The following is a 27314-nucleotide window of genomic DNA, read 5'->3' as shown; positions in this document are numbered from 1 at the left end:
CAAGCTTGCTTTTATAACAACCCACTGCTTTGAGAACTAACTCACTTCTGCTGATCTGTTATGAGGCTTTTACCCTCATGACCCAGTCACCTCTTAGAGGCCCCCACCTCTTAATACTGTTACATTGGCAATTAAGTTTCCAACACATGAACTTTTGGGGGACAGACACTTTCAAACCACAGCAGGGGGTGTGGGCTCAAAACTGAATTTGGTGAATCTAGAGAGAGTGGTGCTATGGATGGAGACTGGAAGGAGGTATCGCAAAGTTCATGGTAGCAACCCCTCATGTGCTACAACCTCACAGTCTTCTGTTTTGTAATTACACTGTGGGAGCAGTGACCCTTGGTAAGAACTGATAACTATGGTGCTGTTATGGAGGATTTAAAACATATTGCTTATGGTTAAGCACGGTGGCTCATCCCTGTAATCCCAGCACTTTGGGAGGCCGAGACAGGTGAATCACTTGAGGTTAGGAGTTCAAGACCAGCCTGGCCAACATGGTGAAACCCCATCTACTAAAAATACAAAAATTAGCCAGGCATGGTGGCAGGCTCCTGTAATCCCAGCTACTCGAGAGGCTGAGGCAGAAGAGTCGCTTGAACCCAGGAGGCAGAGGTTGCGGTGAGCCAAGATCGTGCCACTGCACTCCAGCCTGGACAACAGAGTGAGTGAGACCCCATCTCAAAAAAGAAAAAATTGGGCCGGGGGCAGTGGCTCACACCTGTAATCCCAGCACTTTGGGAGGCCGAGGCGGGCGGATCACCTGAGGTTGGGAGTTCAAGACCAGCCTGACCAGCATGGAGAAGCCCTGTCTCTACTAAAAATACAAAATTAGCCGGGCGTGGTGGAGCATGCCTTTAATTCCAGCTACTTGGGAGGCTGAGGCAGGAGAATCGCTTGAACCCAGGAGGAGGAGGTTGCGGTGAGCCAAGATCGCGCCATTGCACTCCAGCCTGGGCAACAAGAGTGAAATTCCGTCTCCAAAAAATAAAACAAAAAATTGTATTGCTTACTAGTCTTTGAAGTCTTTATCACTAGCAGTCTGCCTTAACCTTGTGTACTAGTCCTATATTTAAGTTGTGAGACATCAGAAACTGGGTCCTTTAACTGAGAAATTTCTTTCTTGGTCCTGAGAGACTAATGCATGTTATCAGAACTTATTCAGGTTTTTGTTTTGTTATGTGTGTGTGTTTTTTTTTAGTGTGGCCTTTTATATATCCCCAAGATCATCTTCAGTATAGCAAATTAGATACTATGCATATAATATAAGGCTTGCACGTCTTTTTTTAAAGTATTTATTCCTCCTGTCTAACCGAAATGTTTTACCCTTTGATCAGCATCTCTCGATTCCCCCTGCTCCCAGCTTCTAGTAACCACAATTATTCTCTCTGTTTCTATGTGTCAAGGTTTTTTTTAGCTTCCACATATAAGTAAGAACGTGCAGTATTTGTCATTTTGTGCCTGGCTTATTTCTCTTAGTGTCCTCCAGTTTCATCCATGTTGTTGCAAGTGACACAATTTACATTTTTTATAAGGCTGGTATTCCGTTGTGTAATATACTGCATTTTCCTTATCTGTTCGTCTGTTGATTCTATAACTTGGCTATTGTGAATAATTACTCAGTAAACATGGGATTGTAGATATCTCTTGGACATACATATTTCATATCGTTTGGATATATACCCAGAAGTGGATTGCTGGATCATATGGTAACTATTTTTAGTTTTTTGGTTTTTTGAGGAGCTACATACTCCATTGTTTTCCACAATGGCTGTGTTACATTCCCCCCAACTGTGTACTAGAGTTCCCTTTTCTCTGCATCCTCTCCAAACTTGTTATCTTTCATCTTTTTTTTTTTTTTTTTGAGATGGAGTCTCACTCTGTCGCCCAGGCTGGAGTGCAGTAGTGCGATCCTGGCTCATTGCAACCTCCACCTCCTGGGTTCAAGCGATTCTCCTGCCTCAGCCTCCCAAATAGCTGGGACTACAGGCGCGTGCCACCATACCTGGCTAATATTTTGTATTTTTAGTAGAGACAGGGTTTCACCGTGTTAGCCAGGATGGTTTCGATCTCCTGACCTCGTGATCCCCCCTCCTCAGCCTCCCAAAGTGCTGGGGATTACAGGCATGAGCCACTGCGCCCAGCCTCATCTTTTTCATAATAGCCATTCTGACAGGTGTGAGGTGGCTTGCCCATATTTTTAAAGAGTTGCTTAAGGCCAGGCATGGTGGCTCACACCTATAATCCTAACACTTTGGGAGGCCGAGGCAGGTGGATCGCTTGAGCCCATGAGTTCGAGACCAGTCTGGGCAACATGGCGAAACTCCATCTCTCCTAAAAATACAAAAACTGAGGTGGGAAGATCACCTGAGCCTGGGGAGGTCGAGGCTGCAGTGAACTGTGATCACGCCACTGTGCTCCAGCCTGGGTGACAGAGTGAGACCCCATTTCAAAAAAAAAAAGTTGTTTAATGAGAAGGTAGTAGCTGATCTATACTTACATAATTCTGGGAACAATTATAGTATTTGTTGTTGTTATCTGAGTGTGCTCTGTGTTGGTTGCTGGGGAGAAAAAGAAACAAGTTGGTAGTCGCTCTTCTCCATGGTAGATATGCTTGATTTGGGAACGAGTACTGAATATAGTTGAAAAGAGAAGAAATTGGTATTCCTTGTTTCCTTATTCAGTTTTCTGCCTGCTGAAAGCGATAAGTATGTTACCTCACATTCCTCCCTTATTGTTTGCTTGCAGTAGTCCCCCTCAGAGTAGTACTTGAAAGTTGGAAATAGGTAGAAATGTGAACCTTGTGTAGTAGGGCTAATCAAGGGTTGTCTCCCAAGACCAGGCAGGAGCCAAAGGAAACACAAATTCAGTCTGAAGGAAAAGTTAAAAAAAAAAAAACACAGTTGGGTACACACAAGGGGGCAAGTGAAAGGCAAAATATAAAATAGAGGATTTCAGTGTGTACCCAATTGAGAGTGCTCACTGTGCTAGAGTGAAACCTGAGAGTTACTAAGAATAACTTCACATATCCAGGCAGTCAGGTCTGGGGTATGGGAGAGAGAACAGAATCCTGCCTCAGATGCCATACTCCCTGTCCTGCATACTGAGCAAGACTGTCTAGTTCGCTTCATTCTTCAGATAGTTTGGACTCGTTGCTCACCTTCCTGGGGGAGCTTTTGGAGGTCGCAGAAGATTCTGGTGACTCTTGGAAAGGATATTTTTATTAGATTTGATTATAGCTGAGAGTTGTCCAGCTTCCAGAAGAGTAGGACCTAACTCATTTTCCTTAAGTAAGTAATTTGTTTTAAAGTTTCAGTTTTTTTAAAAACTTTTTAAAAGTTTTTCAGCTTTGTCTGTTGACTGACAAGATTTTTTTTATTCCAGTACAAAGGACTAAGTTAAAAGTGAAGTCATTATTGCCTTTTGTTAGTTTACCTTGTGAATGGCATTTGAGATCCTGGAACATACATCTCCCAGTTTGGTTGCCGTTTCTTTCTGCCTGATACTTTTGATGATGGTGCTCTCTCTGCTTGGTCTCAGGACAGGCCGAGAGCTTCTGGCATAGCATTCAAACTCAAGAAAGCTTGCTACTTCAATTTTTACTTATGGAAGACTATTCTCTCCGCAGATTTTTGCAGCTCAAGTGGCAGTCCTCCTTTCCAGCCCATCAAAAGCCACGTAACCATTCCAACAGCCCATGTGATGCCTTCTACTTTAGGGACCTCTCCTGCCAAGCCAAATTCTACACCTGTTGGACCCTCTTCCTCTAAACTCCCTTTGTCAGGATTGGCTGAAAGTGTGGGAATGACAAGAAATGGAGACCTCGGTGCAATGAAACATTCTCCAGGCCTATCTAGAGATCTCATGTATTTCTCTGGTGCTACTGGAGAAAATGGAATTGAGCAGTCCTGGTTTCCAGCAGTGGGCCATGAAAGACAAGAAGAGGCGAGGAAGTTTGATATTCCTAGCATGGAATCTACCCTCAATCAGTCGGCAATGATGGAGACACTTTATTCAGATCCTCACCACCGAGTCCGCTTCCACAACCCAAGAACCAGCACAAGTAAGGAGTTGTACAGAGTGTTGCCTGAGGCCAAGAAGGCACCGGGCAGCGGGGCAGTGTTTGAGCGGAATGGACCACATTCTAATAGCAGTGGGGTCCTCCCTTTGGGACTCCAGCCTGCTCCCGGGCTCTCCAAGCCTCTGCCCTCTCAGGTGTGGCAGCCGAGTCCTGACACTTGGCATCCCCGAGAGCAATCTTGTGAACTCAGCACTTGTCGGCAGCAGCTGGAATTGATTCGTTTACAGATGGAGCAAATGCAGGTAGAGGTCTATCTTTCCTTGGATTTTCTAGGTTCTGTACAGTTCTTAGAATTGTAATAGCTTTTGTCCTTTGAATTTTGGGTTAAAGAAAATAGCTGTAAAAAGAAGGAAGATGTTTGTAGACAGGAAATACAGGCTTGTGAGCTGTTGGCCATTGAATCTGTTTGGTGGTCAAATTAAGCACCAGATAGGGTCTCCAAAATAGCAAAAGGTTACAAAGGGAAACCTAAAAACGTATTTATACGTCACTAGGCTAAGTACTTTCACATACAGCATTTTATTTAATCTTCATAGTGTACTAACGAGGTAGATGTAGAAACTTACCAGGTTCTTAGACTACATAATCTGTACGGGGTCATAGAGCTGGTAATTGGCAGAGCTGGGGTTTAAAAACCATCTTTGAGGCCAGGTGGCTCACGCCTATAATCCCAGCATTTTGGGAGGCCGAGGCGGGCAGGAGTTCGAGACCAGCCTGGCCAGCAGAGTGAAACCCTGCCTCTACTAAAAATATAAAAATTAGCCAGGTGTGGTGGCATGCGCCTGTAGTCCCAACTACTCAGGAGGCTGTGGCAGGAGAATTGCTTGAACCTGGGAGGCGGAGGTTGCAGTGAGCTGAGACCACGCCATTGCACTCCAGTCTGGATGACAGAGCGAGACTCTGTCTCAAAAAATAAATAAATAAATGTGAAAACCTTCTTTGAGCCCCTGTGTTCTCTCTACCACTTTTGTATTTTTTTTTTTTTTTTGAGACAGTCTTGCTCTGTTGCCCAGGCTGGAGTGCAGTGGCGTGTTCTCGGCTCACTGCAACCTCTACCTCCCAAGGTCAAGTGATTCTCCTGCCTTAACCTCCCGAGTAGCTGGGACTACAGGTGTGTGCCACCACGCCCAGCCCTTTTTTGTATTATTAGTAGAAACAGGGTTTCACCATGCTGGCCAGCCTAGTCTCGAACTCCTGACCTTGTGATCCGCCCGCCTCAGCCTCCGAAAGTGCTGGGATTACAGGGGTGAGCTACTGTGCCTGCCTGTATTTTCCTTTTTTTGTTTTGTTTTGTTTTGTTGTGTGTGTGTGTGTGTGTGTGTGTGTGTGTTTTGGAGACAGAGTCTTGCTCTGTCGCCCAGTGGCGTGATCTCGTCTCACTGCAACCTCCACCTCCCAGGTTCAAGCAATTTTCCTGCCTCAGCCTCCTGAGTAGCTAGGACCACAGGCGCATGCCGCCACGCCCGACTAATTTTTTGTATTTTTTATTAGAGACGGGTTTTCACCCTGTTGCCCATGCTGGTTTAGAACTCCTGAGCTTGGGCAATCTGCCCACCTTGGCCTCCCAAAGTACTGGGATTACAGGCGTGAGCCACTGCACCCAGCATATTTTCTTTTAAAAAATCCTTGTGCTGCTGAAGAGTGGGAAGGAAGGGAGCAGACATATTCCCCTTCCTTGGTTGGTGAGGACATCCTAGCTCCTGGTTTGCCTCTGTTGCTAGATAATAAAAGATAACTGACCTTTTCTTAGAAACTAGAGCCTTTTTGAATAGGGAGTGTTCAGTTGGCAGAAGCCTTCCTGGCAGGTTCTTTCCAGTCATGCCTCAGAGCTAAAATTATTTCGTAAACATTGGGCCTCATCAGGCTGAGCCAAGTTGGGCCTTGACTACAGACCCAGCTGATTACTGCTCAGGTGTTTTCAGGCGTGTATGGGTCAAGATCAAGCTCATCTGGGCCTACTTGCCTTTCAGCTTCAGAACGGAGCCATCTGCCACCATCCTGCTGCTTTTGCTCCTTCACTGCCCATCTTAGAGCCAGCACAGTGGATCAGCATCTTGAACAGTAATGAACACCTTCTGAAGGAAAAAGAGCTTCTCATTGACAAGTAAGAGGGCAAGGGGTACCACAGAGCCAGACTACTCTCCCAGGCCCCATTGAAGACACCTAATGGAGTCTTCCCAAGGGCAAAGCATTCCTCCTCTGTTTAGGTCCATGTCTTGCCTCATGGTGGAGGTAGTTTGATAAGCAGCCTAGTCGTGTATATATAACTAATATAATAGACCAGTTATGTATTTCTTTAGGGGCTCTAGGGAGTGCCTAAGGGGGTAGCCAGTTCATTGCTTCTGATCTTTTCCTCATTTCCCCTCAGTTATCTTTCTCATTTGTTCTTCTTCCTTCAGAAAATAGTGATATCCAGAATCTAAGATCTTGCTTACGTAATAGGGATTGTACTTAGTAGGGGCTCATATTGTGAGGGGTTAGCATCAGGACCCTGACCTGATTCTACCGGCTTGTGCAGGCAGAGGAAACACATCTCTCAGCTGGAGCAGAAAGTGCGAGAGAGCGAACTGCAAGTCCACAGTGCCCTCTTGGGCCGCCCTGCCCCCTTTGGTGATGTCTGCTTGCTGAGGCTACAGGTAAGTATTGGCCATCAGGATGGCATTCTGTTTGTCATAACTCGGTGTCTTCCCTATGCTTGACACCATTAGGTATCCAGGAGATAGAAAAGAGATCAAGTGATGTAAGTGTCCCTGCCCTCAAAGAGGGCATACTAATTATAAAGCACCCTTTATCATGCCCTTGTGGGGGCAGAAAAGGCTAAGAACCAGGTGAAAGTCCAAGATGCCTGGATGTGAAGACATACTTGGAAGAAAGGTAGATAGTAAGGTCCTAGAGTTGGGTGATGTTATGAGAAGTCTTAATCTTCTAGCCCTAGCCAAAGGAGAGAGAGGCAAAGGTAATGCAGGATTTAGAGCTATTCTCTCTCTCTTTTTTTTTTTCCCTGCTCTGTCACCCAGGCTGGAGTGCAGTGGCACAATCTCGGCTCACTGCAACCTCCGCCTCCCAGGTTCAAGCAATTCTCCTGCCTCAGCCTCCCAAGTAGCTAGGATTACAGGTGCCTGCCACCATGCCTGGCTAATTTTTATATTTTTAGTAGAGACGGGGTTTCATCATATTGGCCAGGCTGGTCTCGAACTCCTGACCTCGTGATCCGCCTACCTCGGCTTCCCAAAGTGCTGGGATTACAGGCGGGAGTCACTGCACCCGGCCATTCTCATTTTTATCCTCCATATCTAGGAGCAGCTGAAGAAGATAATATTCTCACTGAGATCAATGGTTGTGGGGCTTTAGAGTTTGAAAAGAAGCCTGCTTTGTTGACCAAGCTTCTGCAATTTGGGCATTTGAATGTTGGATATTTGACAGGTTATAGCACTGGCTTTGCTACCTAATTAAGGCAGTATCCTGTCTCATAGAATCAGAATGTTAAGAGTGGGAAGTGCCTTAAATAAAACTAGTTAATTCTTTGAATTTACTGATTAAAGAATTGAAACCTGAGAAAGAGGAAGACCTTGCCTGAGATCATATAGAGAATGAGTGGAGGGAAGCCAGGCTTTGAGCCCAGGTCTTCTGATGTCTTGTCCTAGGTTCCTTCCAGTATACAATGGCTTAGGTATTGCTTTAAGGCAGTGGTTCTCAAATGTGAGTGTGCATCAGAATCCCTGGAGCGCTTGTTAAAATACAGATTATTGGGACCCATCCCTACAGTTTCTGATTTGGTGGGCCTAGGAGTTAGGCTTAAGACATTGCATTGCTAACAAATTACAGCATCAGGTAATGCTGATGCTGTTAACCCTAAGACCTAGTTGAGAATCACTTCTTGAAGAGATTCTTGGAGAGAAATGATATTTGACCGTGCAGTATGCTGGGAATAAGTAAAGTACATGAGACTATAAGCATAGAGAACAGTTACATATTGAGAATCTTTCTGGCAGGAATTGCAGCGAGAAAACACTTTCTTACGTGCACAGTTTGCACAGAAGACAGAAGCCTTGAGCAGAGAAAAGATTGACCTTGAAAAGAAACTCTCTGCTTCTGAAGTTGAAGTCCAGCTCATCAGAGAGTCGCTCAAAGTGGCGTTGCAGAAGCATTCTGAGGAAGTGAAGAAACAGGAAGAAAGGGTGAGCTGAGTAGCTGATAGCCCTGGTTCACAAAGGAGTTGGCAGTCAGCTGTCTACTCTAAAGCCTAAGCTGTTTCTGGCCTGGAACTAAGAGGAGACAATTGGGTGAGATCCTCCACTGGCTTCTCACACAGAATCGTCACAGATCTCCTTTTTGCTAGAAATGGAACTCTCCTCCCTCCCTCATTTTTGCTTCATCTCCACAAAACCACAACAGTCAGAGAAAGTTGTATGATCCCTCACTGTCCCAGGTTGTGCTGTGCAATGTACCACCAGCTGGTCTGGGTAGAAAACCAACCTGAGTACTCATACCAGGTGGCACTGTTGCAAGATACACCTGTGGTATATTTGTATCATTCAGTCTGGTTTCTCACCCTTCCTAAAAAGTAGAGAAAAATTCCATGTGCATCAGGCATGGTGGCTCACGCCTGTAATCCCAGCACTTTGGGAGGCTGAAACGGGTGGATCACCTGAGGCCCAGAGTTCGAGACCAGCCTGGCCAACATGGTGAAACCCCGTCTCTACTAAAAATGCAAAAATTAGCTGGGTGTGGTGGCTGGCGCCTGTAATCTCAGCTACTTGGGAGGCTGAAGCAGGAGAATAGCTTGAACCCGGGAGACAGAGGTTGCAGTGAACCAGGATCATGCCATCATGCCATTGCACTCCAGCCTAGGTGATAGAGCAAGACTCCGTCTCAGGAAAAAAAAAAAAATTCCATGTGCACAGCTAGTTTGGGTGTGTATTTTTGCCAGTACTCTTAGAATTGCCTTAGGTTTAAAGTTATTTGGTTTTGTTGGTATCTCCCAATTCACGGCTTGCTCTAAAGCATATGTTTTTGGGGAACCAGTTTAGTAATGTTAAAGTTCTGGACCACTTAAAACAACTAGAGCAATACTTCTCAAACTTCATTGTTTCAGAATCACTTGGGGATCTTGTTAAAAATGTACATCAGATTCATAGTTCTAGGAGGGAGCCTGAGATCCTGCCTTTTTTTTTTTTTTTGAGATGGAATTTCGCTCTGGCATCTGGGCTGGAGTGCAGTGGTGCAATCTCAGCTCACTGCAACCTCAGCCTCCTGGGTTCAAGCGATTCTCCTGCTTCAGCCTCCCAAGTAGTTGGGATTACAGGCGCCTGCTACCACACCCAGCTAATTTTTGTAATTTTAGTGGAGATGGGGTTTCACCATGTTGGCCAGGCCGGTCTCGAACTCCTGACCTCAGGTGATCCACCCACCTCAGCCTCCCAAAGTGCTGGGATTACAGATGTGACCCACTGCACCCAGCTGGATTCTGCATTTCTGACAAGCTCCCAGGTGATGCTGATGTTGTTGGTACTGGAAGGACTTAAGAGGTTTTGTTAAAAAAGAAAATTTAAAGTTGAGTTAGGCTGGGCGCCGTGGCTCATGCCTGTAATCCCTGCACTTTGGGAGGCTGAGGTGGGCAGATCACCTGAGGTCAGGGGTTCGAGACCAGCCTGACCAACATGGAGAAACCCCGTCTCTACTAAAAATACAAAATTAGCTGGGTGTGGTGACGCATACCTATAATCCCAGCTACTCAGGAGGCTGAAGCAGGAGAATCACTTTAACCCAGGAGGCGGAAGTTGCAATGAGGCAAGATCGCTCCATTGCACCCCAGCCTAGGCAACAAGAGCGAAACTGCATCTCAAAAAAATAAAAGAAAGTTGGGTTAGTGAGTTTAAAAAAATAATAATTTATATATCTAAGTTAAGTAATTAAATACCAATAGATTTATAATAAAATTAGTAGTTCTAAAAACAAATGAAAAAATAAAAAATTTAGTAGTTCTGGCCAGACTCAGTGGCTCATACCTATAATTCCAGCACTTTGGGAGACTGTGGCAAGAGAATTGCTTGAGCTCAGGAGTTTAAGACAAGCCTGGACAACATATTGAGACTCTTTCTCTTAAAAAAAAAAAAAAAATTTTTTCCCTAAAATCAAGTTTATTACTCAGAGCAAAAGTTGCCCATATAATATGTTGCTCTTCAATTTTTATTTCTGCATGGTTATACAGTCTGAATGACTAGTTGACAATCCCAGGTGGTATTATAAGTTTTGCTTTTACTGGCCAGGCATGGTGGCTCACACCTGTAATCCCAGCATATGGGGAGGCCGAGGCAGGCGAATCACTTGAGGTCAGGAGTTCGAGACCAGTCTGGCCAACATGGTGAAACCCTGTCTGTACTAAAAAAAATACAAAAATGGCCAGGCACAATGGCTTACACCTGTAATCCCAACACTTTGGGAGGCTGAGGAGGGCAGATCACAAGGTCAGGAGATCAAGAACATCCTGGCCAACATGGTGAAACCCCATCTCTATTAAAAATACAAAAAATTAGCTGGGGGTGGTGGTGCACGCCTATAGTCCGAGCTACTTGGGAGGCTGAGGCAGGAGAATCGCTTGAACACGGGAGGCGGAGGTTGCAGTGAGCCAAGATCACGCCACTGCACTTCCAGCCTGGCGACAGAGCAAGACTCCGTCTCAAAAAAAAAAACAAAATGCAAAAATTAGCGGGGTATGGTGGTGGGCGCCTGTAACCTCAGCTACTTAAGAGGCTGGGGCAAGAGAGTCGCTTGAACCCAGGAGGTAGATGTTGCAGTGAGCCGAGATAGCACCACTGCTCTCTAATCTGGGCAACAGAGTGAGTGAGAGTCTGTCTCAAAAAAAAAACAAAACAAAACAAAAAGGCAGGGGGCGGGGGATGTGACTGTTGGAAGGGGAAAAGTCCTCGCTGACAAAGAAATGACACTAATGAAAATAAAATCAAGAATAATCCACTGGTACCACAGACGATAGAGAAGCTTGTCAGTGAGCAGTTCCCTACTTCTTGCAGCAAAGGGGAGCATGGGCTAAAAGTACTTTAGAAAAATCAAACGGCACCTGCAACACACTCTTAAATAAAGGCCAAGCTTGCAAACTATTCCTCCTCATCCATGCTGCTCAAATGTGAAGGAATTCTATATAAGGCTAAAATCTAGTGAATCTTCTCACTTCAATTTCCACCTCTCTGGCTCAAGTCATTCTTGTGACTTAGCCTCCCAAGTAGCTGGGATGATAGGCGCATGCCACCACACTGGGCTAAATTTTGTACTTTTATTAGAGATGGGGTTTCACCATGTTGGCCAGGCTGGTCTTAAACTCCTGGCCTCAGGTGATTCACCCACTTTGGCCTCCCAAAGTGCTGGGATTACAGACATGAGCCACTGCGCCTGGCCCTCACTGCTGCTGCTTTGTGGAATATAGTTTTTCTTCAAGTGAGACTAGGACAATCTCTTCATATTCTTTTAGTTCCTGGGATGTTTTACAGTACTCTGTCTAATCACATCTACATCTCTAGACAAGTGCTCCATCATGCTTTCAACAGTTGTGGTTGGTGCATAAAAATTCACCAAGAAATACCCACCTCTGCTGTGCTGTTGACGAAGATCTTATAAGGAAGTGCTCATTTGCCCAGGTTTTGCAAGTCCCTCACTATTGCTCCTCTGTTCATCAGGGCTTGTATCATACTTTTCAAAGCAGCAGTAGTCTCTGGCTGCGGCATGGCTGTCAAGATTAAAGCCAGCTTATAGCCAGGCATTCCCAAGGGCTCGGTGGGCGGCTCAGAACTGGGATGGTTCCCGGGAAGCAAAGGAGCAGGATGGCAGGGACCTGGAAGTGGCTGGGCTGAATGGCTGCCGGATGGCAAAAGCTACAAAAAATTTTTAAAAATTAGCCAGGCATGGTGGTGCCTCCTGTAGTCCCAGCTACTCAGGAAGCTGAAGTGGGAGAATAACTCACTGGAGCCCAAAAGGTCAAGGCTGCAGTAAGCCATGATCTCACAGTTACACTCCAGTCTGGGTGACAGCAAGACATTGTCTCAAAAAAAAAAAAAAAAGAAAAAGATCAGTAGTTCTGTGCCCCAGCACAACCCCACAATTGTGTATCTATCTTGAGCTCTTCTCTTTCCCCTGATATATATATATATAGTTGACCTTGGAACAATACATTTAAACTGCACAGTTCCACTTGTACGTGTATTTTTTTCAACCAAACACAGATCAAAAATCATGTATTCAAGAGATGCAAAACCAGAGTATATGGAGGGCCGACATATATGTGGTTTCTTCAGGACCAGCTGTGGGACTCGAGTATGAGCAGATTTGGATATACAAAGGTGGTCCTGGAACCAGTCCCCCGTGTACACCAAGGGACAACTGTATTTCTGCACAGTATGCTTTTCCTGCGCTTTTTTTCTTCAGTGAATTTTACACATCTGTTTTTGTTTCTTGGGTACAGTATCTCTCTGACAGTATTGATTGTAATTGTTTTGGATGTTTACATCTGTTTATAGTATTTCTTGTTTTCTTAAGGTCCTTTTTTTCTGTTTTTGGTGTCTTTCATGTTAGAGGCCTGGTGATCATTGAATGGATGGGCATTCATATTTAAGAAGGTAGCAGGCTGGGCGTGGTGGCTCACGCCTGTGATCCCAGCACTTTGGGAGGCTGAGGCAAGTGGATCACCTGAGGTCGGGAGTTGAAGACCAGCCTGGCAACATGGTGAAATCCTGTCTCAACTAAAAATACAAAAATTAGCTGGGCGGTGCCTGTAATCCCAGCTACTTGGGAGGCTGAGGCAGGAGAATCGCTTGAACCTGGGAGGTGGAGGTTGCAGTGAGCCGAGATCACGCCACTGCACTCCAGCCTTGGCAATGAGAGTGAGACTCCTTCAAAAAAATAAAAAGGAAGCATTTAAAAGCTGGATGAAAGCTCTGGATTCATGGTGGTTACCTGTTGGACTTCACTGTAGGATCAGACTTAGACTACCCTTTTCACTTGGGAATGCTCAAATGTCAATCTGGATGTCTTCTCTCACTCTCTAGGGAAGAATCTTCAACCTGCTGCCTGGTGGAGAGGCTAGAGGCAGGAATGCTTTTTAGCCTTTGGATTCTTGGTGTTGAGGAGATTGGGCTTAGAGTCCCCACAGTTCTATACATAGTTTTTTTTTGTTAGTTTTTGAGACACAGTCTCGCTGGAGACTCTGGAGTTGCTGGAGTGCAGTGTCACGGTTTAGGCTCACTGCAGCCTCCACCTCCCAGATTCAAACTGTTCTCTCTCATGCCTCAGCTACCTGAGTAGCTGGGATTACAGGCATGTACCACCACACCCGGCTTTTTTTTTTTTTTTTTAGACAGAGTCTCGCTCTGTTGCCTGGGCTGGAGTGCAGTGGCGTGATCTTGGCCACTGCAGCCTCCATCTCCCGGGTTCAAGCGATTCTCCTGCCTCAGCCTCCCAAGTAGCTGGGATTATAGGCACCCACCACCATGCCCGGCTAATTTTTGTATTTTTAGTAGAGACAGGATTTTGCCATGTTGACCAGGCGGGTCTCAAACTCCTGACCTCATGTGATCTGCCCGCCTCGACTTCCCAAAGTGCTAGGATTACAGGCTTGAGCCACTGCACTGGCCTAATTTTTGTATTTTTTATAGAGATAGAGTTTTACCATTTTGGCCAGGCTGGTCTTGAACTCCTGGCCTCAATTAATCCGCCCACCTCAGCCTCCCAAAGTGCTGGGATTACAGGTGTGAGCCACCACACCCGGTCATATACATAGATTTTTACTTATACTTGTTTTCAACCCAATACTTCACTCTCTCTGCTGTGACTGGGTATTCTTGAGTTGGGAATCTCTCTGATTGATTTCTCCAGAGAATAGTCTCCTGATGGGGAAGCCCAGGGTGAGGCTGATATCTAGCTAATTTGTATATAGATTTCTAGGGAATTCCCCTATTTTTCAGCTCTGTGGTTGATACTTGCCTCCATAGTGAGCTGATACTTCAGTTCAGAGGCTCTTGAGAATTGGGAGGAGCAGATTTTCTTCCCTGTTGTCTGTAACTCCCACTGCAGATTATAACTTTTCTGCCCCAAGTCATTTATCTCCCCTTTTCACTCTCATCTTTTAAAAACATTAAAATCTTTCATAGGCTGGGCATGGTGGCTCACTCCTCTTAACCCTGGTACTTTGGGAGGCCAAGGCAGGAGAATTGCTTGAGCCCAGTTCAAGAACAGCCTAGGCAACATGACGAGACTCCATCTCTATAAAAAATTTTAAGCCAGGCTCGGTGGCTCACGCCTGTAATCCCAGCACTTTGGGAGGCCGAGGTGGGTGGATCACCTAAGGTCAGGAGTTCAAGATCAGCATGGCCAACATGGTGAAACACCATCTCTACCAATAATACAAAAAATTAGCTGGGCGTGGTGGTGGACGCCTGTAATCCCAGCTCCTCGGGAGGCTGAGGCAGGAGAATCGCTTGAACCCGGGAGGTGGAGGCTGCAGTGGGCTGTGTCCATGTCACTGCACTTCAGCATGGGTGACAGAGCAAGACCCTGTCTCAAAAAAATAATATATCTTTCCTAGACTTTTGTTTCCTCCCCTGTTGTTTCTCAGTTAATACTTTATTTCTTTTCTGTCATTTTAAAGATGTTTTTGGAAGGGAGAAGAGATAAACATTTATGGTCAGTTTACCATTTTCAGTAAGCTTCCCAGGTGATTCTGATACATACTGAAATGTGAAAATCACTGGTTCAGAAATTTAAGAGTACAGATTGGACCTAGGATAAAGCTTTTGGCTGATTTTCAGGGATCTTTCTTCATACTGTTATATCTTTGGATTAAATTAGGCCTTTGCCGCCTCTTTGACATTTAGTAGATCTGCATCACTTCTTCTGTTTTCTCTTGCTTTCCTCAGCTTCCTTGTTCATAAGCAAACAAAATAAAACAAAGCACCATAATGGTGAAGAAAAAGCCTCTGTTCAAATCTTTATTGAATACCTGCTCTGTGCTAGGCCTTCTGCCGTGTGTTTAGTATATGATTATTAGCAAACAGACATAGCTCTTTCTCTCAAGTCTCATTAGCCTTTCCAGTTGATTGCATGGCTTTATATCATGTGTGGTATTTAGGGAAGAATATATTACCTTTCTGACCTAACTGGTTATATGTCTTATCAGAAAGTTATGTATACTTCTGCAGTCCAATTCAGATGCACACCATCTGGAGTTAGTGTCAGACTCCACAGGTTTAAGGGCACAGTTCTCAACAAAACTGTGTTTACTTCAGATGCCAACAGCAAATTTTGGGGTCTTCAGGCCACCTGTATTTCTGACCAACTGGCTGCAGATCTGTAGGCTTCTATGACCCCTTCAGGTTTAATAATTCCCAGAATTACTCACAGAACTTAGGAAAGTGCTATACTTATTATTACAGTTTTATTATAAGGGATACAATTCAGGGCTGGGTGCAGTGGCTCATGCCTGTAATCCCAGCACTTTGGGAGGCCGAGGCAGGTGGATCACCTGAAGTCAGGGGTTCGAGACCAGCCTGGCCAACATGGTGAAATCCCATCTGTACTAAAAATAGAAAAATTAGCTGGGCATGGTGGCGGGTGCCTGTAATCCCAGCTACTCGGGAAACTGAGGCAGGAGACTCTCTTGAACCCAGGAGGCGAAGGTCGCAGTGAGCCAAGATTGCACCATTGCATTCCAGCCTGGGCAATAAGAGCGAAACTGTCTCAAAAAAAAGGGGGTGGGATACAATTCAGGACCAGCCAAATGACATAGGGTGAGGTCCAGGAGCATCCTGAGAGCAGAGCTTCCATGCCCTCTCCTTGTGGAATAAGAGCATGTAAACACAGCACATTTATGTGTTTACCTACCAGGAAGCTCCAGTGAGCTGCTGTGTCCAGAGTTTTTAGTTGGAGTTTTATCTGTGTAGGCATGATTGAACTCAATCACCCGTCCCTCTCCCTTCCCCATAGTAGATTAGGCTTAAAGCAGTTGATTTTTCTGGTGATCTGCATCCATTCTGAGTCATAGTATTGGCATAAATTTACTCATGATGGGATCTGGCCCACTCCTGTCCAATTCAGGAAATTCCAAGGGCTTAGAGGTTACAGACCTCCCAGGAACCAGGTACAGAGACCAGACAAATTCTGTATTTTACAACAGAAATGCTGCCAGTTTTTAAAAACTGCCGTAGAAGACTTTCTCCGTCCTTGATTTGAAAGTTCATTAATTCTTTAGTTTTATACTCAAATCCTAAATGGCAAAATTTGTTTAGCTTCCTACCTTCATTGCAGTAGAACAACATTCACAGCCTCAGGGGTTGCTTCAAAAAAAGTTGATGTGGCTGGGTGTGGTGGCTCATGCCTGTAATCCCAGCAGTTTGGGAGGCCAAGGTGGGCGGATGGCTTGAGGCCAGGAATTGGAGACCAGGCTGAAAAACATGGCGAAACTCTGTCTCTACAAAACATAGAAAAATTAGCCCGCCGTGGTAGCGTGTGCCTGCAGTCCCAGCTACTCCAGGGGCTGAGGTAGGAGGATCACTTGAGCCTGGGAGGTGGAGGCTGCAGTCAGCTGAGATCACACCACTGCACTCCAGCAGGGTCATAGTGGAATGAATGGTGGAGACAGACTTGACATTTATTTTCCTAGGTCAAAGGTCGCGATAAACATATCAATAATTTGAAAAAGAAATGCCAGAAGGAATCAGAGCAGAACCGGGAGAAGCAGCAGCGTATTGAGACCTTGGAGCGCTACCTGGCTGACCTGCCCACACTGGAAGACCATCAGAAGCAGAGCCAGCAGGTAGCAGCAATGTCTTGGCATGCCTGGGGTGATCAGGGAGTGGCCAGGCAGGGGAATTTTTTCATCATCTGCTGTATGCAGTTATCCTGTGACTTCCTGAAAGGAGAATCCCAAAGCAGTCACGTCCAGATTCATAATTGTCAGATTTGTAACCAGACTGCAAATTTTTTGAGGTACCCAGACAGAGTCTTCCTTATGTTAAAGTGAACCCCAAGTTTCTCTTCAAAGAATCAGTATGTTCAGCTCTCTTACTCTTTGATTCACTATTTTAAAGTTTAACTTCCTGGTTCTCTTCGCCCTCTTGCTTCTAGTTTCAGTAAACAACCTTTTCCACCAGTTTTAATCAGTAGTTCACATCTGTTCCCCCGGTCACCTACTCCGTCCTGACTCATCCCGGTCACCTGCTTTGACCTGAGTCACCCTGGTCACCTGCTCTGACCTAAGTCACCTTTAGTTACCTGTTCCTAACTGTCCTTCCCACCAAACTACTCACCCCACCACTCTGGCTCATAAACCTGTTCCCTTTAAAATAGCCAATCAGAATTAGCTTAGACTGTGTGGTTCAACCCTAGCCAATAGGGGAACGACATAGCAGTAGGGACTACCTGCGTCAGAAATAAGAACTCCTTCCCCTCCCCTGTCCAGTTGTGTTCTCACCATTGTTCCATCTGCGAGGAGCACCCTTTCTGCAGAAAGTAAAAATTGCCTTGCTGAGGAAATTAAATATATGTTTGAGTGCTATTTCTTTGTGACACCGAGGAACAAGCATTTTGCATTTATAACACTTGGCTTATTTGACCTAAACATGGGATCCTGTCTCTCAGCTTAAGGATTCTGAGTTGAAGAGCACAGAGCTGCAGGAGAAAGTGACTGAGCTGGAGAGTTTGCTGGAGGAGACCCAGGCAATCTGCAGAGAGAAGGAGATTCAACTGGAAAGCCTGAGGCAGGGAGAAGCAGAATTCTCCTCGGCTGGACATAGGTAAATAACCCTGTGGGATTGAGAGGAGTGGAGAGTTAAGTTTTTTGTCATAGCCATCCTGCTCACTTACCTGTGTGACTTTGGGTGATTTGGGAAAATCATTTTACTTATCTGAGCTTTGTTTTCTTTGGACTGTGAATAATAGGGAAGCGGCTTTTTTTTTTTTTTTTTGAGACGGAGTCTTGCTCTGTCGCCCAGGCTGGAGTGCAGTGGCGCAGTCTTGGCTCACTGCAAGCTCCGCCTCCCAGGTTCACACCATTCTGCTGCCTCAGCCTCCTGAGTAGCTGGGACTACAGGCACCCGCCACCGCACCTGGCTAATCTTTTTTGTATTTTTAGTAGAGACGGGGTTTCACCGTGGTCTCGATCTCCTGACCTCGTGATCCACCCTCCTCGGCCTCCCAAAGTGCTGGGATTACAGGTGTGAGCCACCGCGCCCAGCCAGGAAGCGGCTTTTATATCTTTGGCATGGAGTATGGATGCAGTGGGGGCTTATCTTCATAGCCTTTGTAAGGATCTAACCCAGTGCCTGGCACATAATTCTTAGTATGTATGTGTTGAATAAATGAAAGCACTTTGTAAACTGGGAAATGAGGTGTCTGTATACTTTCAAAAGAGGGTACTGGTGATAAGAACTGAGAGTTATCCACAGTTCAAGCCGTGTAGGCTAAAGGCTACCAGGAGCCTTTCTCCTCAGCCCTAGGGATTGTTCTCCATTGCCATGACAGGTTCTGAGAACAAAACAAGATGCCATAATGTACTCTCAGGGTGTCTTGGGAGCCTTCTCCATATTAATAGCAGTTTCTGAAAATAATGGTGTGTTTCAACAGCCTCTTGGACCAAATCCAGTTTCTAATGGGATAGATTGGATTTCTCATCCTATATTTAACCACAGTGTCCCTGTTGTTTATCTCAGCAGATGGGCTTTGCTATAAGTAATTGTAGGGACCCACTGGAGGAAACCATTGGTTAGAGTCAGAAGTGGGGTTAGAGGACAGTTGGCTTTGCCCCAGACTCTGTGTGCCAAGAAAACAGCTTTTGTATTTTCCAAACTTTCTACAATGTACATGTATGACTTACATCTAAATACATGTGATAAATATGTATTTTTTAAATATCAAAACAAAATACACAAGAGCCTTGGGCAGGTAGAGAATTGGTGTCACATTGTATAGATTCTGGCCCCTAGGGAAGAGAATTAACATACACTGAGCAGCTTTTGTGTGGCACCCCATATATTACAGCAGACCCAAGTATTATCCCCAGCTACTGCTTGGACTAAGTGTCTTGCCTCAAAATGTGCAATAAATAGCAGAACCAAGAATCAAAGCCACTTGTGTCTAACTTCAGAGTTCTTGAAGAGGCCACTGTCTTTCAGCCTGCAAGATAAACAGTCTGTGGAGGAGACCAGTGGAGAAGGTCCAGAAGTGGAAATGGAGTCCTGGCAGAAGCGATACGATTCGCTCCAAAAGGTGACTGAGGGTGTCCAGGCTGTAACGGAGGGTAGGCTGGGAGGAAAGAGAAGATTGTGTATTAGGAGGGATACATGAATTCTTGGCTTTGGGCTATCTAGGATTTGTTACCAAGAGCTTTTCTTTCTTTTCTGAGAAGTCACCCTGCATAGTAATTTGTATTTAGATAGTCATCCTTGTAACAGGCAAACTTCACTCATTTAGAATATAGGCAAAAGTAAGAGGAGGGGTGATATGCCTCTGAATATCTAGATTAGATGACCCAAAATGGTGCAGTAAAGTTTGGTGCACTTTATTCATGGCTCAGGCCCATACAGAAACCCTTGAATTGAACAGAGTTCTAACCAGTGAGGTGCCCTGGTTTCTTAATTCAGCAAAGACAAGAGAGCCAGGGGCCGGCTGGTGAAACTGACTGCAGGTTAGTTAAAAAAAGAAGACCCATAAATGATTCAAAGAACACCTGCAGTCTTTAAAAGACAAGAAACCAGGCCTGTTTAGGGTCCCTTCTTGGATAATCAGTACGACCAGAGCTGTAAATAACAACAACCATCATAGTGCTAGAAATGGCAAGCTTCATTAGACTGAATTTTTAGCCATGTCCTTGTACCAAAGAACAAGAGTTTGCACTGGCTGTTTATAAAATTGATTCCACTGGCCTGCAGTTATTAGGGTGAGAGTTCCCTTTCCCCCAGTAGTGGTTATGTGTCCACACTACATTCCTGTGTAAACCTTTGTGATTGGAGCACAACTGTGAAGCTAATTAGCCAGGATTAGGAGTCTGGTTTATATTCCTATAGGTAGAGTTCACTAATCTTTATCCTGGTCTTACTCTTAATGGTCTAATAGCCAGACCACATGTCCTAGTGCAGCCCCCTTGCCCTTTGTCCTCACCATCAGCCTTGTGCTCGCAGCCTTCCTTGATAACTTTGCCTTTCAGATTGTGGAGAAGCAGCAGCAGAAGATGGATCAGTTGCGCTCACAAGTGCAGGTGAGCAGGAATCCTTGGGACATGGTGGGCAGAACTTAATGATGGAATCTCTAGAATTTAGCCAATATTTATTTTGTTCTCTGCCATGCAGGTTGCTCAGTGTTAGGGATACAAAAAGAATGAGACCCAGTCAGTGCTTTTGAGCCTTGAGGACACAAATATAGTAGGGAGTTTCAGCACAGTACTGTGAGAGCAGTCCCCACAGTATCCTGGGGGAGCGCAGGAGAGTCAGTGGGAGGAAGGGAGGTAAAAGAGAGGTTTCTGGAGATCCTGAACCTAGAAGGATGAGGAGTTAGCCAGGCAAAGAAGAGGAGCTGGATAGGATGTGTTGGATTCCAGATAGGAGGAACAGCATGAGTGGGAACATGGAGACATGAAACAGCATAGTTTGAATGTGGTGCTGCAAGCAGTTTGATACTGCTGACGTATCCACTTTAAGATGGTAAATGGAGACCTGGGCATTCCAGGCTATGGAAGGGCCTTATCTGTCAACTAAGTTAGCTTTTATTCTTTAGGTAGGTGGTGGGCATCTATTACAGCATTTTTTTTTTTTTTTTGAGACGGAGTCTCGCTCTTGTCACCCAGGCTGGAGTGCAATGGCGCAATCTCGGCTCACTGTAACCTCTGCCTCCCAGGTTAAAGCAATTCTCCTGCCTCAGCCTCCCGAGTAGCTGGTATTACGGGTGCCCGCCATCACGCCTGGCTAATTTTTGTATTTTTTGTAGAGATGGGGTTTCACCACGTTGGCGAGACTGGTCTCGAACTCCTGACCTCAGGTGATCTGCCCGCCTCGGCCTCCCAAAGTGCTGGGATTACAGGCGTGAGCCATCGAGCCCAGCCTATTACAGCATGTAATTGGGATGTGATGTGGTCAGGTTTGCAACTCAGGCTCAAGTGTGGAAGATTGGCATCCTGGAGAGAAGAAAGGTCCAGGGGGACTGTTGGAGAAATTCTCGTGAAGGATGATGAGGGAACCTGGCATAAGGCAGCATAGCAGCGGGGAGATGTGAGGGGACAGATTTAAGTGACTTTAGGAGGTAACATCAAGCAGAATCAGTGACTGACAAGATGTAGGGGTTGAAGAATAGGGAAGAATCAAATATGACTCCAGGTTTCTATTTTGGGCCAGAGTGGGAGTGTCTTTAACTGGGTTCTCCAAGAAATTCTGGGTAAAGCAGGTTCACTCAGCGTCTCTTTGGACTCTAAAAGTTTTCACACCAAAACACCCGAAATGCACTCATTTTGAGGGAATAAGTGGAGGCTGTAGTCTTGCCTTTGCCATTATGTGGATTGGGCTACGTCTATCTGGTTCACCTCTTTCAAGTCCTGTAAGGAGGTAGTCAAGCCTGGCAAGCATTTTAATATATACCCATTTAAAATCCCAGGTTTTTAGTAGAGTTTTTAATGGATCTCAAAATAGGTTTCCTAGAACCCTTGGGGTTCTGCAAAGTTTGGAAAAGCCTGACATTTTAAATGGCACATTTACTTATGATAAGACTACTTAGGCAAATTAAAATATCAGGTGAGGCCGGACACGGTGGCTCGCGCCTGTAATCCCAGCACTTTGGGAGGCCGAGGCGGGCAGATCACAAGGTCAGGAGATTGAGACCATCCTGGCTAACAAGGTGAAACCCTGTCTCTACTAAGAATACAAAAAATTAGCTGGGCGTGGTGTCATGCACCTGTAGTCCCAGCTGCTCGGGAGGCTGAGGCAGGAGAACTGCTTGAACCTGGGAGGTGGAGGTTGCAGTGAGCCGAGATCACGCCACTGCACTCCAGCCAGTCTGGGCGACAGAGTGAAACTCCATCTCAAAAAAAAAAAAAAAAATATATATATATATATATATATATATATATATATATATGTGAATTTGTTGGAATTAGATGGATTCATCATAGTCACTTTGGCTATTTCATGATCATGAGGTGTTTTCCTTGGCAGTTTTTTTTTTATTAATACCAAATGAGAAATATACAAAAATTTTCACACTTCATTCAAATCAGTTTCAAAATTTGTGGAAAAATTGAATGAAGAGAATGAGAGGCAGAAGTTTAAAAGCTTAAATATCTCCCTTCCCCTGACCGCTCCTACACACACAAACACAGACACACTTACACACAACTCACTAGATTAGGTACCTGTGAGTATGTTCTTCTACCCCTTTCCATGTCTCTGAACAGCATTTAGTAGACAGTATTGTCAAGCGCACTTGACTGTTAACTCCTAAAAGACAGGAACTATTTGGTGTTCTTCTCGATGCTGGTCACAGTAAGTGCTCGGTAAATAGTGAACTTAGTTGAATAGCACATTCCCTGCCCTCAAGAAAGTTATGTTTGAGTGGAGCGAAGGATCATGTGCATAGCCAACTAGAATATTAAGCAGATGTACTCGTAAGCCATGATGGATATGATAGCAAGGTAGGATTAGGATTAATTAGATCTGATTTGCAGATTGAAGACAGCTCAGGTGTGCCTTGGAGGTTTCCTGGAGGTAACAGCAGAAGAGCAGCTTGAAGAAAGGAAAAGAGAAGTGAGCAGAAGCATTGACGCTGCAGCCTTCAGGGATGAGGGCCAGTCATTCATCGTGACGGTGTAGAGGCTGGCCATGTGGAGGGTGGAAAGAGATATGACTAGAAAAGTAGGTAGGAGCTACAGTGGCCTTGAATGCCCTGCTAAGAAGCTGACCTCTATTTGGTATGTGGTCAAGGGCTATAGGAGGGTTTAAATGGGAGGTCACAAATCAGGACTGTTCTAAAATGATTTCTTATGAGGGTGTAGGTAGGGTGAGTCTTCACTATGTAGTCCAAGCCAGCGGTGATATTGTCTGAACCAGACTTGTTACCCCTACTGTGTTCCCTCAACATCTTGCTGTGTGATTCAGAGCCTAGAGCAGGAAGTGGCTCAAGAAGAAGGAACAAGCCAGGCCCTGAGAGAGGAGGCCCAGCGAAGGGATTCAGCCCTGCAGCAGCTGCGCACAGCCGTGAAGGAGGTGAGCAGCATTAGTCAGACCTCTTGGTTTTGCCTCCACAAACCTGATTTGTTTGTTTGCCCTCCCCATCTCTACCCCAATAAGAGCCCCAGTGTTTGAAAGGGAAAGGTCCCTACTGAGCTTTGGGGGCAGAGGAAAGGTGCATTGCCTCATTCTTTATGTTACAGACCCTAAGCCTGTTTTAGCGTGTCCATAATTATTACCTAGGAAGGTTTTTTTTTTTTTTTAAGACAGAGTCTTGCTCTGTCGCCAGGCTAGAGTGCAGTGGCGCAATCTCAGCTCACTGCAACCTCCGCCTCCCAGGTTCAAGCGATTCCCCTGCCTCAGCCTCCTGTGTAGCTGGGACTACAGGCACCCGCCACCACGCCCGGCTAATTTTTTGTATTTTAGTTGAGGCGGGGTTTCACCATGTTGGCCAGAATGGTCTTCATCTCCTGACCTTGTGATCCGCCCACTTTGGCCTCCCAAAGTGCTGGGATTACAGGCGTGAGCCACTGCGCTGGGCCCAGGAATGCTTTTTGATGGGGAAAGTCATTCTCTTTTCCTTTGTCTTGAAGCCACAGGTTTCTGGGGTTGGGGAGTGGAGAGTTCAAGAAGACTGAGGATTTGGTGGCCTTCATGCACTAAACAGAGCTGTCAGCAGGGGGCAACCAAGTTCACTGACTGGCCTAGTGCCTAGGAAGGAACCTCCTTGAGTTAGGATTGTCACATGGCCCAGTATGGGTGGAGGGCCTGGGACTGAAGGACGGACTCTATTCAGACTTTATAAAAATACAATCAAGGTAGGAAGGGAAGGAAAGTGGATTAAGCTGTCAGGAAGAGAGGGAAACAGACAGACATACATGAATAGATGGTTTTTGTAATAAAGTCTGACTCCACTGAGGTGAGAGTTTGAAAAGGCAGGACTTGTTCCAGGGCTGGATCCTCCAGGTTCCAGCTTCTCCAGCCCCTCACCTAGTGGCTACTAGCTGTCATATTGTCTTTCTTACTCTCTTTATTCCTCTGACACACTGTGATCAGGCTGGCTGGTGGCCACTTTTGTCAGGGTGGCAGGGAGAGATTGAAACCAGTGTCTCCTCAGATTTCACGGTTCACATTAAGCCTTCTCTAATAGCCTGGCTAACAGAGTTGGCTGAGGGACTGGCTTGAGATAGAGTTCCTAGGGGCGGGAGCATCTTCTCTGGTTCTTGAACAGAAACTTGGATGCTGATGATTCAGAACCAGTTGAGGGTTGGCTTCCTCTCCAGTGCTAGAGCCCTGTGGGCCCAACCTACCCACAGGAAGAACCAGGCCTGATACTGATAGTGGGAGAAGTGCTAAAAGCCTGTTGGCAGGGGTAGGGTTGGGGAAGGAGGGATACTGCCTATGACTCACCCATCCCTTCCACACCCACACACTCATGCACAGATACTCTTTCTCTCCCTGGGCCTGAGTTAATGTGCTTACCCATCTGTCTGCTCAGCTTTCAGTGCAAAACCAGGACTTGATTGAGAAGAATCTGACACTCCAGGAACACCTGCGCCAGGCCCAACCAGGGTCTCCACCTTCACCAGACACGGCCCAGCTGGCACTTGAGCTGCACCAGGAGTTGGCCAGTTGCCTTCAAGATCTGCAGGCTGTCTGTAGCATTGTGACCCAGAGGGCCCAGGGCCATGACCCCAATCTCTCCCTGCTCCTGGGCATTCACTGTGAGTCCTCAGACCAGTCTGGGGCCCAGGAAGGAGGGTCCTTCTTTCTCTTCTCTCCCCCATCCTGCTTTCCCATATTCTTGTGGTAATATGTAGACAGAGTACATAGTCCTGGCCACTGCCCTCTGGACATTTATTTGTTTCACAAAGTAGGTGTTCACAAATCTGTTTTTGGAAACAAGCTATGGGGTACTTGCATGCAGGACAAACTAAAAGTGGACCTTCAGCAGCAAATTAACCCACTGTCCCCAGATGCTTTTTTTAAAGTGCATGTCACAAGACTGTGGGTTCGAGATACTGCCTATCCATACTGCACCCTCCACATGAAAATGTCTCATAACTAACATTCTCTTGAAATGCTCTTCTCCCCAGCAGCACAGCACCCAGAGACTCAGCTAGATTTGCAGAAGCCAGATGTGATCAAGAGGAAACTAGAAGAGGTTCAACAGCTGCGTCGTGACATTGAGGACTTAAGGACCACCATGTCAGACAGATATGCCCAGGACATGGGAGAAAACTGTGTCACACAGTGAGGAATTCTGGGGGATTCCCCCAGGGAGGAGCTGGGCTGCTGAGAGCCTAGTCCAGCAGGTTTCTGCCCTGACATTCTCTTGTCTGCTATTCCCAGAGAGAAGTCTCAGAGGGGAGGGGAGAGCCTGCATCTGGGGGCCAAGGGCTGATTAGGGAACTGTGTCCTACCCACACTGGCATGTTGGATTATGTTTGTCCTGTTAATTCACTCTCGACGGTGAGTTACTAATTAACTTTTGGCAGGTGCAACAGATAAGTCCTCACAAACTGTTCCCAGCCCTAGGCTGACATGAGAGACGAACAGGCTGTCCACCTTTCTTCTCCATCCAATGGGATGGATCCATGTTCATTCCCACTTCACACCTTGGTCCTGCTGATTAGAGAGCTCATCAGAGGGGCCTGGAAAGGCTGAGCAAGTACCAGTGACAATGGCCATTTAAGAATTCTCAGGCCCCATGTGCCAGCCTTCTTGGGAACTGAGCTGGCTTTCTGGGTTTTCTCATGCCTGGTCTTACTGCTTCTTCCTCAGGGCTCTTGTTCTCCCAGAAGCCTCAGGGTAATGTGTTGGTTAGCACGTAACTACTAGGATTGGGGCCCTAGGGATTATAGCCGGGACTCTAATCTGCCTACCATGCCATTTAACAAGAGATCCCACTCTCCAGCTGCCTTGTGTCCCTAGGGTCCTGGCCATGTGTTTAGCACAGCCCCTTTCTCCTTTGTTCTCAGGCCTTCCAGGTAGTCCCCTTCCTGGACTTAAGAGTGCAAACTCTTCTCTGTGGTTCTAGCCTTGGGCAGAATTATATCCCAGAGACCACAGAGCAACTGTCAAGCTGCTTACCCCCTCACCCAGGGCTACAGCCTGTGCCCAGCCCTCTAATTTGTGCCTCTCTTGTGGTGGGGGTTATTCCTTTCCCTTTCCTGCTCTGGCCTCCTTGAAAGTTCAGAGTACCCAGTACAAGTCAGCTTTAAAGTACAGCTTTTAGTGTTTCCTGGGTTGTTTCTCTGGGGCTTTAGGGAGGGACCTTTGCCCTCTGGTTTTTCTTGCCTCCTGGTTTAGGGAGCAGCTCACACTTGTTAGTATCTGGTTGTTGGGCCAGCCGTGCCTCCTCTAGATCTGGAGCCAGGCCAGGCAGGGGCCATGTGTGGGCCAGTCAGCCACTACAAGATTTTTGCTAAGCTTTGGGCTGTTGGCAGCATCTTGGACCTCATGCCTGGGCCTGAATGAGGCTCTTTCTTAAGTGTTTTTACAAGTTTGTGTTTTATTTATGGAGTGACTTACCCCTTCCATTCAGAGCAGCCCCACCCAGCCAGCCCTTCAGCCTCTGGGCTCCTGCTGCTTAAAGGCAGAGCCGCCTGGTTGGTCTCCACCCTGTGCATTGGGAGCCCAGCCACCATGCTGACGGGTATTTTTCCTCATAAAGTTTATAACCAGTTATTTATATGAATCTTTGTTATGTCCATTTGTTTGTATTGCGTATTTTGATTATAAAATAAAGTATCTTAACAGACTCCTCAGTTTTCCGTACCCTTCCATCACCACCACCACGCTATTCTACCCCTCACTTTGGCTTGTTAGAGCCAAACACCTGGGTGTTCAGCCAGGTCCCCCAGGCAGCAGCATGGAGGAACCTCTGGCAGGTCCAGCCAGCCTCATGTCCCTATCTCTGCCACCTCTGCTCCTCTGTCGTTCTATAGAACCAGATCTCATCCCACTCACTTTCTGTTGGGCAAACCTTCCCTGAGTCATAACAACAGAAGTTTGTCACTGGA

The 27314-nt window shown here is 46.1% G+C and overlaps 1 protein-coding gene and 1 pseudogene across 4 annotated transcripts in view; one reads left to right on the top strand and one right to left on the bottom strand.

The window, feature by feature from the left end:
• Positions 1-27053, top strand: part of CEP85 (centrosomal protein 85) — a 44419-nt gene extending 17366 nt beyond the window's left edge. Inside the window, exons 1-12 of one of the 4 annotated variants that reach the window (XM_063701462.1) lie at positions 3223-3290; positions 3629-4323; positions 6052-6185; positions 6600-6717; positions 8074-8259; positions 16746-16898; positions 17723-17877; positions 19255-19348; positions 20286-20336; positions 23218-23325; positions 24788-25013; positions 25386-27053. In XM_063701462.1, coding sequence (XP_063557532.1) covers positions 3703-4323; positions 6052-6185; positions 6600-6717; positions 8074-8259; positions 16746-16898; positions 17723-17877; positions 19255-19348; positions 20286-20336; positions 23218-23325; positions 24788-25013; positions 25386-25546 — 2007 coding nt within the window. In that variant the 5' untranslated portion in view covers positions 3223-3290; positions 3629-3702 and the 3' untranslated portion in view covers positions 25547-27053. Of the gene's footprint in view, positions 1-3222; positions 3291-3628; positions 4324-6051; positions 6186-6599; positions 6718-8073; positions 8260-16745; positions 16899-17722; positions 17878-19254; positions 19349-20285; positions 20337-22787; positions 22867-23217; positions 23326-24787; positions 25014-25385 lie in introns of those variants that run through there. The other 3 variants (XM_019013075.4, XM_019013072.4, XM_055388534.2) reach the window with 3 other exon arrangements.
• LOC101154485 (small ribosomal subunit protein bS6m-like) lies at positions 11496-11856 on the bottom strand (annotated as a pseudogene).
• Positions 27054-27314: the final 261 nt, after the last annotated feature.

This window comes from Gorilla gorilla, chromosome 1, assembly GCF_029281585.2.
Source record: "Gorilla gorilla gorilla isolate KB3781 chromosome 1, NHGRI_mGorGor1-v2.1_pri, whole genome shotgun sequence".
Lineage (NCBI taxonomy): Eukaryota > Metazoa > Chordata > Mammalia > Primates > Hominidae > Gorilla > Gorilla gorilla.
Note: the sequence above shows the minus strand (reverse complement) of the source record. Positions and strands in the feature narration are given on the sequence as shown.